Source organism: Orycteropus afer, unplaced genomic scaffold (assembly GCF_000298275.1).
Source record: "Orycteropus afer afer isolate SDZICR_OR568_19922 unplaced genomic scaffold, OryAfe1.0 scaffold00095, whole genome shotgun sequence".
Taxonomy (NCBI): domain Eukaryota; kingdom Metazoa; phylum Chordata; class Mammalia; order Tubulidentata; family Orycteropodidae; genus Orycteropus; species Orycteropus afer.
This window is the reverse complement of record NW_006921682.1, coordinates 6,274,265-6,285,826: the sequence shown is the minus strand read 5'-3', so window position 1 is coordinate 6,285,826 and position 11,562 is coordinate 6,274,265. Positions and strand designations below refer to the sequence as shown.

The 11,562-nt window shown below is 36.7% G+C and overlaps 1 protein-coding gene across 1 annotated transcript in view; it reads left to right on the top strand.

The window, feature by feature from the left end:
- Positions 1-5,395, top strand: part of WRN (WRN RecQ like helicase) — a 273,170-nt gene extending 267,775 nt beyond the window's left edge. The window contains exons 33-34 of the mRNA XM_042781199.1: positions 1,998-2,120; positions 5,276-5,395. Coding sequence (XP_042637133.1) covers positions 1,998-2,120; positions 5,276-5,395 — 243 coding nt within the window. The remainder of the gene's footprint in view (positions 1-1,997; positions 2,121-5,275) is intronic.
- Positions 5,396-11,562: the final 6,167 nt, after the last annotated feature.

Here is an 11,562-nt window from a genome sequence, read left to right as displayed (position 1 = left end):
GTCAATTGGTTTCCCTTTTCTTTGTTGAAGAGGGTCTGTGCAGCCCTTCTACCTAGTCCACCATCTTCCACCTCTCTTATTTCTAATTCTTTTCTGAGTTTTTCCTCTTAAGTTTTGAGTTTTTCTCATTTTCATCTATGTTGTTTTTGCATATGTTGAATTATTTTCTTAGATTTTTTTTAAAGCTCATTTTGAGAGGTTACAGTTTTATTCTGTACCTATGAAATTTTTCTGGTATATGGCATTTAACCTTGATGCTTGTGGTAGTTAAGGTTGTGTGTCAACTTGGCTGGGCAGCTGAATGTAATTACTCCCCATGGTAAGATTGGTAATTAACTTCATGGTGGAATCTACTGGAGCAGCCAAGTAGACTCTTTAGGGATGTGGGCTGTTTCTTGTATATAACCAGCAGCTTTGGGAATGGTCTCTATCTTATGGCACGCTTGAACCCTGCATGTAGCTGAGTCATCGTTCAGCAACCTACCATGCCCTGCCGATCTTGGGACTTTCAATGGACTTGAATTAGTGGACTGCCGTGTTTTTGGTAACATGGGGACTGTATCTTTTTACTTATCAACCTTGGGCTTGTCAGTCTTGGCAGCCAGCAGCTATCTGAGTAAAGAAAAGCCTCCAGCTTCAGTGGGCCAGGAGCTGGAGGCAAAGCTGAATGAAGCCCAGGGTTGAGGGCCCCAGAACCTGTCACTTTGAACTTGGACTTAAAGCCTCCCAACTGTAAGAGAATAAACTCCTGTTTGTTAAGACCATCCCATTTGTGGTATATTCTTGTCAGAGTGGCACTAGGTAAACAAAACAATGCTTTTCTGATGCTTATGTTCATGTAAAATGAGTGTTCCTTTACTTTCAAAAGAAGGCAAGCTTCCGGATAGCTTTTTCAATTTCACAGAACTGTCTTCTGTAATTTTTCTGTAATGTTCAAAATATGGAGGCTTGGTTTATAAGATACTCTTCTCCACCACTTTTATCTGGATCTTTTCTTTCCTTTGTCTCTGTTTTCTTTGTCCTTCTCACTTTTGTTATAATTCTTACACTTTCTTCTGTATGAGGGGCCTTCTTCTGGAAGGCAGTCTTGCTTGACTGGTCAATAAGTTCATAGGAGCCATCTGCCATTGTGCTAGGCAAAAGCTCTCTCATTTTCAGATGCTGTTCTCAAATTGATGTACCATACTTTCTAATGCATTCCTTGAGCTCTTTGGGGGCTCTTCTGTTGTCAGGTCCATGTCCAGTTTTGGTTGGTGTTTTATTCACAGGTTCTCCTGTTTGCCTTTGCTTTCTCCCATGCAGATTTCTTGGCTATTGTTTTTTTTTATCCTTTGCCTAACTTCAACTCATACTTACAGTTTGGGGTGTCCTGAGGATACTTGTAAAGTTTGTCTCATTTTAAATATAGACCATGGAGTTTTGGTTTTGGTATCTAGTTGTTCTAGCTATTTTAACGCTGGACTTCAGAGAGATTAAAAAACTATGCTGCCTCTGCCACCGTTTTCTCAGAATCCTCTCCACCTATGTCACTTCTTATTTTTCCTGACTACATCTGGTGGTTGTAGTGCCTAAGGCATTTGATTACTAACCAGAAGGCTGGCGGTTCAAACCCACCAGCCACTCCTCAGAAGGAAGACTGTGCAATCTACTTGATAGAGATACTGCCTCGGAAACTCAAGGAGGGGTCGCTATGAGTTGCATTTGACTCGACGGCAGTGAGTTTGTTTTGTTTTGTTACATAAAAGAAGGAGAATGATATTTCCTGATCTGCCATTCATTTTGAATATAAATTTAAAATATACAGTATTATTTATAAACTATTTAAGATCTTCAAAATGGTTTTATGAGTAATAATATTAGTATAATTGTAATTGCTAAAATTCAGGACTTTAGAATAATAAGAGTTTTATTAACCCTTGCTTTCTTAGGCATAGCCTTTTTATATTAAGAACATAGTACCTGTTGTAACTATTCTGTATTGCATATAAATTTTAAAGGCTGATAGAAAATATCCTGGTGATTTCTCAGTGGAAGACAAGAGTCAAAGAAATGCAGTAACTTCTTGGAAGCTGCCATCCAGTGATCCAGAAGTAGATTTATTTACAGATTGTTATTCACAGGTAAAGTTGATTTAGCAAGATAGTTCTCATGGAGTACATCAGGCTTGATAATTAATATGTTTAGATTTATTTTAATTATAGAAAAAATTAAATGTGAATATAATTTCACATATTTGTCTTATTTGCTTACATATATATGTGTACAGAGAATCAGCAAATGAGTTAATATTTTCTATTCTTAATGATAATAATTTGTTAAATGGAACTTAAGGTATCAAAAAGATATCAATAGCCTTTTAAATTTTATTATGATTGCTGGAAATTTTAGTCTTCTACTGAGGAAGGATGTGGTCACTGGAAGGTATTATTTCTGTTAGGTGACTTAGACTTCATAATTGAGGTCTTTCCAGATACTTATTTTTGAGAATCAGAAGGCACACTCAATGTACGTAAGCATTTTCTCCTTTTTCTATGTAAAATAAGATTATCATTATAACTACATGGTGAATACTGAAGATCATGTTCTGTAGAAATGTTATAGAAGATAAAAGACTTTAAATGATGTTAGCTGTCAATTAATGAGAGTACCAAGAATAGGTTAGGATATATGTTGATATTTGCATATATTCTCATTTAGCTCCCACAGCATTCCAGTGATGTTATGTAACATTATTCCCATATGCATGTCAAGAAACAGGCTTATACAACATGCCTAAATTCATATATTTAAAACATGGCTCAATTACAATTGAAACCTAGTTCTCTTTATTATCAAATTCTTTGCATATTCTATTGTATTAGGAGACTATAAGACTTAGGGTTATTTCCTCTGCTCTGTAGACTGTTTAGATATATTAATTCTGTTTACAATCTTAACTAGCTTCCTCACCATTTAAACTCTTAAATGTACGCAACTATAGTTGTCTGTGGCCATAAAAGATTTTTGATATTAAGACCTTTGGGAAGTATGCGTATTTCTGGTCCATTTTTTACCTTTACCAAAATGCCCCTATGGCTGTGCCACTTCATATCCCTAGTATTTTTGTTTCTAAATCAAACATAATACAGTGAAACCTGTGAGAGCCAGAACTTGATAAGACTGCCTTGTTTTTCCAGGTCTCACAAATTTTCCACGTTTGTTAGGGTACATTCTTAACCACTTTTCTATCACTATTAGTGGAAAATATTTGAATTTTTCTTCCCTGACAGGTTTCCACTGTACACAGGTTCCAGGTTTTGCAGGTTTTACTAAAATATCTTAAAAAAAAAAAAAAAAAAAAAACCCACTGCCATTGAGTCAATGCCAACTCCTAGCGACTGTATGGGACAGAGTAGAACTGCCCTATAGGATTTCCAAGACTGTAAATCTTTATAAAAGCATCTTTCTCCTGCAGAGTAGCTGGTAGGTTCAAACCACTGACCTTCTGGTTAGCAGCCAAATGCTTTAACCACTGTACCAGTAGAGCTCCTTTAAAAAAAAAAAAGAAAAGAACAGCCAAACTCACTGCCATTGAGTTGGATCTGACTCATAGTGACCCCTTCTTGGGTTTCTGAGTCAGTATCTCTACGGAAGTAGATTGCCCGATCTTCCTTAAAATATATAAGAATCTCATCTGTTCTCATGGTCTTCTCTTCCCTGTGAGGAAATGGGTACCTGAGAAGAAAATTTCTGTCTTGGTCAGTTGTTTTTTATTCCCTTTAACTTTTGCCGATTTGTGAGTAGCCCTTCATTGGATTTCCTTAATTAAGCTGCAACAGCTAACAGTGTTTACCCTTTTTTGAAAAATAAAAGTTTTATAGTCTTTTGCTAAGAATCTTTTGCTGTTTTTCTACCTTCGATATTTTGAAACTTCTCTTAAATATGGAAAACATGTCAAGCAGTTGGTGAGCAATATGCAGCTTAGGCTGATAGACAGGTTGTAATTTAGATAAGGCCAGTCTATCCTGCTGCTCTTAGTTGGAGTCGCAGCTTCTGCTTATTGTGACCTTACGTCTAGCAGAACAAAATGTTACCTAGTCCTCCCCCATCTTTATGATCGTTGGTATAAAGTCCTTCAAAGACTTCGAATAACTAAATCACCTCTGCTGGAGTCTAAGATGTACTCGTGTTAGAATGATTTTTCTGTCATGTTATTCTGAGGATCTGTTGATCATACTGAAATAACACAAGTTTATGGAATAGTGTGCAAAGTATCATGCATGTGTATTTATTTGCTGAGAAGTGGAGCTTCTCAGCAGATGCTCAAAGGAATCTAAAAGACATAAAAGTTTTTTTCACTCTGAACATTTTTGAGTGTCTGTTATCTTAGGCACATAGCAAGGTGCAGATGAGCCACTCATCTCATCTCTCATCCGATGTAGACATTAAGAGTTTCGTTCTTTCCATAGACTTAGTATAACACTAAGGGGCCCTAGTAGCACACTGGTTAAACGCTCAGCTGCTAACTGAAAGGCTGGCAGTTCAAACCCACCAGCTGTACCATGGGAGAGAGAAGTGGCAGTCTGCTTTCATAAAGATATTAACACGTTTTTCCAAGGGGCAGTTCTGCCTTGTCTTACAGGGCCGCTGTGAGTCGGAATTGACGTGATGGCAAGAGGGCCTTTTGCGTTAATAGAACATTTGTGTGTGTGTGTGTGTATATATTTATATTCTCAGGAAGATGCCTTCTCACAACGTTAAATCTACCACTTTGGTCAACCCAGAGCCATCATGGTACATAGAGCTAAAATAATTTCCAGTTCTTTTCTTCCCATATATCTACCCTCTGGTTTCTAAGAATATGTAATGGAATGTCAAATAATTGCCTGAAGATATGATATAGTGACTTCTTTTATTATTTAAGGAGCTCTGGTAGCACAGTGCCTAAGGCATCTGACTGCTAACCAGAAGATTGGTAGTTCAAGCCCACTATCCACTCCATGGAAGCAAGACTGGGCAATCTACTTGCATAAAAGATGTACTGCCTTGGAAACCCAATGGGGGTCGCTATGAGTCAGAATCAACTCAGTGACCATGGGTTTGGGTTTTTTTTGGGGTTTTATTATTTATTATTTACCAAAATAAATTTTATAGGTCTCACCATTTTGTTTTGTTTTGTTTGACAGAGTGGTGGTAGGGAGAGGGTGGTGTATTTAGTAACCTGGATTAGTTTTTGTAATTAACAATGTTCTCAGAAGTAAAAGGTTTTTGTTTTTTTTCTTTTTCTTTCCTGTAGACTTCAGCTGAAACCTCAAAGAGAAAATTACCTGAATGGTTTGCCAAGGGAAATGACACCTTAGCTAATGCTAACAAGAAATCAATGGCCAAAACAAAAAAGAAAGGTCTTTTTAATTAAGTTGGAAGTTCCCAGAGAAATTATGTGTGTCTTGGCATATTATAAAGGTAGAGCCATATTTCATTTCTTAAAGAGAAGGGAGTAATATTTCAGCTTAAAAAGTATTCTAATCCCAAAGTGAAAATTACCTATTTATTGAGGGACTGGCACCTTAAGTCAGCCTTCCATGCATAAGTATTTGGGTCTTCTAAGAGCCTGAGCTAGTATGTCATAGACTGGAATACTAAATTAAGTTTCCTTTAAGATTGCTTTAAGAAGCCATGTTACTGTCCTGTTTTCTCAATGTAATGTGCCATGATTTGATGTAATAAAAAAAATAGTAGTTGTATGGTAATTGTGTGATATAAAATATTCCTATCTTTTCTAAATTCTGTTTTATAAATGAAGAAAGCATAGTTATTTTATATATTGTCTGTAGTCCCTGGAGAAGAAGCTGTTATACACATTCTTAAATGGTATTAGTGGACCAGACCAGTAAAAAGAAGATGTAACATTTCTGTTTCATTTAGATGAAGAAAAAGGTTGTAACAAAGGATACCAATTGCACTGTGTAATCTTTCACTTTGTGTTTTATACACTATTTCTATTATTTTTCAAATAATAAAAAATGTATTTCATATGGAATATATATCTGATACTTTGAGTTAACTACCTTGAGTACCTTTATTTTTGAGGATGTCAAAAATATTTTTGATTCTGGTATCTCTTCATGTAGCACATGTGACTTCAGTATCTAAAATCCATACTCTAGCAGAATTGGATAAACCAAAACTTGAAGCAGTTCACATTATGGTTTATAAATATACTCCAAAGCCTGTTATGGCCTTTTTAAATATAGAAATAACTGTTCTGAATAAAGAACTATATGTTAGTTGTATTGATAATTATTGATGATCACAATGTGAAAGTTGGAAACAAAGAAGAATCATCAGTAGTTGGAAAATATACCCTCGATGATAGAAATGATGCTGGAGATCACATGACAAAATTTTGCAAGACCAGTGACTTATTGCAAATACCTCTTTCAACAGCATAGATGGCAGGTATACATGTGGACCTCACCAGATGGAGTACACAGGAATCAGATCAACTACATCTTGTCAAAAGAGGTGTTAGAGAAGCCCAGTATCGTCAGCTGAAACAGGGCCATCAATTGCTCATATGCAAGTTCAAGTTGAAGCTGAACAATATTAAAATAAGTCCATGAGAGCCAATATATACCCTTGATTATATCCTACCTGTATTTAGAGACTGTCTGAAGAATAGATTTGACATATTGAACACGAGTGACCAAAGACCAGACAAGTTGTGGGATGACGTCAGAAATATCATGCATGAAGAAAGCAAATAGTCATTAAAAAGAGAGGAAAGGAAGACCAAAATGGATGTTAGAAGAGTATGATGGAGTCTCAAAGAAAAACACTTGTTTGATAGTTTGAATTGTGAATTAAATTAACTTCTTTTTTCATGGATTACCATTTTTACTGAAATTAATGACTGACAGACAAACTATTTTGGGTATTTGGCAGACATTTTCTCAAAAATGAGCAAAGTGAGCCTCTCACTTCGTGGAAAACTACTGATGGTATTTTTTGCCAATGATAAGGGTTGAGATTTCTAAAAAAAAAATCATAATTTTGGAAAACTGGGAGCTTGACAGCTTCCCAACACATTGAAATTTTTAAAATAAAATGAATGGTAAATAAATGTGATTTTTTATATTATATAACAATTTGGTCAACATTCTGATCTAAATAACTGGTGAACCAGTGTTTTCTGAGTGACTAATGTATGGTATTACAAAATTATGCATGGGCAAAAGACCCACTCAAAGCACAAGATAGACCAATGGGTTATAATGTATCAGAGGATGAAAAAAATGCGTTGATAGGATTGCAGATTTTGTGCTGCAGCCGATCTTTCAGAAACTACCATTTACCTAGTTATGGTATAATTTCAAAGAAGAATGTTCACAGTTACCTGAAATGACTGTTAAAATATTCCTGCCTTTTCCTACTATAAGGCGCTCTGGTGGTGTGGTTGTTAAGGCATTTGGCTGCTAGCCAAAAGGTTGGTAGTTTGAACCTACCAACTATTCCGCAGAAGGAAGAGGAAGCAGTCTGCTGCTGTAAAGATTTACAGCCTTGGCAACCCAGTGGGAGTCACTGTAAGTCAAAATCGACTCGATATCAGTGAGTTTGGTTTTTGGTTTTTGGTTTCTACGTAGTTGTAACAACAGTACAATGATGTGATTGATTAAAACAGACAAGGAAAATGTAAAGTTTCTTTCATGGAGATAGTTACACAAAGTAGAAGCAGAGCAGCGTGCTCCCAGATGGCTATGTAAACTTTTCCTAGATCCTCCAAGTCCTCCGTGAGTACCACTGGGTTTTTTATAACCCCACAATGCTCCTAACCCTCAATTCCCACTCTGAATATTTTGGAGACTCTGGCTCTGTATAGGTACCTAATCACCAGGTGCAAATAACTAATACAAAATGACCTCAGCATATCATAAAGTATTTAAAAATAATGTGATCTAAAGGTTAATTTCCCAGGTGTGGTATAATCCTCCAGCAGTCCCAGACTTCAAGTTTACCTAAGGTTTGTTTTTAAAGACAAACTACTTCTTTTAGGGTATTATTATTATGCTGTCTCCCCCAAAAAGTATCAATTTGCTTTCTCTTCTGTGTTATTTGTTTTTCAACAGTGTTACTATGCCCATAGGTAGAGTCAGTGAAAGCCCTGGCAGTTGTGTAGAATTCAAAAAAGCTATGGCCCTACCAGACACCTAAAGTAAGAAAAGAATACAGAATTCTAATTCAAAGAGGTTGCCACAGAATTAACTAAGAGCATGAAAGAGCCAATGGAATAACCTCATGAGCTAAATAGAGACATTTTTAACTTTGTTATGGAAAGCAAAGAAACCAAAACCAACAAGAACATTGAAGAAAATAACTATAGGCTTACTGGGAGCTGCAAACTTCAACAGTCTCAGCTCTCTGAGAATGTGTCCCCAAAACTTTGCTTATTAGCAAAACTCATTCCGCAATGTATCTGCTTCCTTACCAGGTAAATGCATCTAAACTTAGGGAAAATTTAGAAATAAGTAGAATATGGAGTAAAGTAAATCTTTGGTACTAATTTTTTAGAGTTAAGGAATAATAAGTACTTATTTGGCATTTTAATCATCAATAATACTAGGGATAATTTAGCTTAATAGTAACAGATTATCCTTGTGATTCTAATTTGAAATGTATAATCGAAAATTTAGTACAGTGAAACCTGTGAGGGCTGGAACTCACTGCACTGCCTTGTTTTTCCAGGTCTAGTTTTCCACCTTTGACAGAGTGCAGTGAAAGCATTTTCTGTTGCTCTCTGTTTAGTAGGAAATATTTGAGTTTTCCATCTCTGATAAGTTTCCACCTTACACAGGTTCCAGCTTTTACAGGTTTTACTCTATATGCTTATAATTTTTAAGTTAAAATCCTATCAATGTTGAAGCATTATTGGAACATCTAATATGATTATTTAAATTTGTTATTGCATGGAACTATTCTCATCAAGTTTTATGTAAATCAAACAAAAAAGATCTAATATTAAGACACACATTCATCAAACTCAGGGCTTTATTTTTCGGAAAAAATAATAAAACTTCAACCTCATTTCCAGCTTCATTTTATAATTCAGTTTAAAAAGATTATTGAGAAATATGTACTCATTTATGTCTTCAATTAATATTTGTGTTTCTGTATGCTGTTTATATGTGAAATGTATGTGTTTCTGTGTGGAAGACTATATGCTGGCCTCATAAAAGATGGAATAAACAGAAGAAGAAAACTCAACATGGATCCCATGCTTAATGCAGGGAAAGATGTCCCCTGAAGAATCAATGTAAAAGTATCTCACAAAAATATTTTCGTATAGGAAGTAAACCTTTTTGAGAAAGTAACTTAGGTACTCAAAATATCAGAAAACAATGTGGAAAAAACAAAAAGGGAGATTGTATGAGAGAATCGTAATAATGGCAGCCCACCAGCCACTCCTCTGAAGGAAGGTTGGGCAATCTACTTCTGTAGTGCGCCTCAGAAACCCAAGGAAGGGTCGCTGTGAGTTGGATCCAACTTGACGGCAGTGAGTTTGGTTTTTTGGTTTATGTAGCTGTTAGGTGCAGTCACAGCTCATATTGTTAAGCATTTGTCATATGTCAGACCTTGTGCAGTTAACCTTAGAACAGCCTGAGGCATTAATGTAGTCATCTGTTTGTATAAACAGGATATAAAAATGAGAGAAAAGATCACAACAAGGTAGGGTGAAAGGCTAAGTGGAATTTTTCTTGGAGTTTTAACTAAACTTAGAATTGATAACAAAAGGTGCTAAATGTCCCAAATTCTAAATTCAGAGCACTTCAGGTGTGTTTTTGAGTTTCTTTTTAGCACAACTGGCACTACCACCTCTCCTCCTCCCTCCATGTGAGAGGAGGAGTGGCAAAACAAACAAAACCTTCACTGCTTTCCCATGAGTGGCGGCTTTTCATTTCTGCTTTGCATCTCCATTCATGTAAGGTGAAGGTACTAGGACAGTCCACTAGGTTAAGAAGTGTAATTGTGTCTGAAGCTTCTGACCTACAGGCCAGGACAGCACCTGATACTGCCGGGACCTAGAGATGTGCTGGGGCTGTGAGTGCTGGTGCCCACCCGCTTCTACCATGCATACAGCAAGGATGTGTGAATTTCCCATGTGCTGAGTGGATCCCTTGGAGGGAACTCTTAGAGCAATCTTTTTTGGTACATTCACAGGAAGGCCACCTGTTGTGTGTGGGCATCCCAAGCAGGAGCATACTTGGCAGGAATTTGTAGAGTGCTTCCTTGGACCTTCTTCAGAGAGTCTAACTAATACCCCCAAAGATAGCATTTGTACATCTGCCAACAGACAAGATCAACCACCAGTCAGCCAGAGAAGCAACCAGAACCAGCAGAAAATGGATGGCAACTGCCACAGTCAGTCATCCTTTGCTATGTCAACTCCAAAGAATAAGTGTATAGAAAAGAGAAGTGTAAAAGCTGGAACCATCAGTGTAGCATGAACTGGGCTGGGGCCTGTGATGAGAAGGAGAGCTTTGAAGCAATAGAAGATTGGAGAGTTAAGAAACTGAGGTGAGACTGTTCTAATTTCAAAGTGATAGAAAATTACCAAATTGGGCTGAGATATGAAGGAAGTCACTATCCAAGGGAGAAGAGGGATTTGATACTTGGTAGCACTTAAAAAAATTAGTTTTATGTTTACTGCCACCAATTTATATGTTGTAGGAGCATAAGAAAGTTGTGGACTGAAACCTAAAACACTCCTAATTACTAACGTGTCATTTCAGAGATGTAGAATGGGAAGGGTGGAAGGGCCACCTGTTAGAAGTTTTATAATCCGTAGTTTTTTTGTTTGTTTTTTGAGAAACACCATTGATTTCAAGTACTTGTATAGGGACAATCACTACATAGTTTTCCCATTTAAAGAATGTTTGAGAATTTTCCCATCCTTGTAGTGCAAACTTGAACATGGAGCACTCTTTCAATTTCATGTATTTGATTGAGAAAAGTGGTGCATTTTTTTTTTCCTCATTCAGAGACATTTTGGAACTTCCCATCCTCATAACTTTCATAACATACTTTCATAACATGTAAAACATCTTTGAGTTCAGGTACTTGAATGGGAGATAGTCTTATTCATTTACTAACTCAGAGAATGTAGTGGGAACTTTCCCATTCTTGTAACTCAAAGTGTACATTGAGAATACATAAAACATCTTTGAGTTTTCAGGTACCTGAGTGTTAGAATGTCTTTCTTGTTTCTGCATTAAGGGAAGGAATTGGGAACTTTCTCTTCCTTGTAACACAATGTGTATTTTGGTAACATGTAAATCTGTTTGACTTCATGTACTAGATTGAGAGAAATGGTACATTCTTTTCCCCTTCAAAGAATGTATTTGGAACTCTCCAATGTTTGTAATGTTAGTTGTTGTTAAGTACCGTCGAGTCGTTTCCGACTCATAGCGACCCCATGCACAGCAGAACGAAACACTGACCGATCCCGCGCCAGCCCCACAATCCCTGCTATACTTGAGCCCATCATTGCAGCCACCGTGTCAATCCATCTCGTTGAGGCCTCCCCCT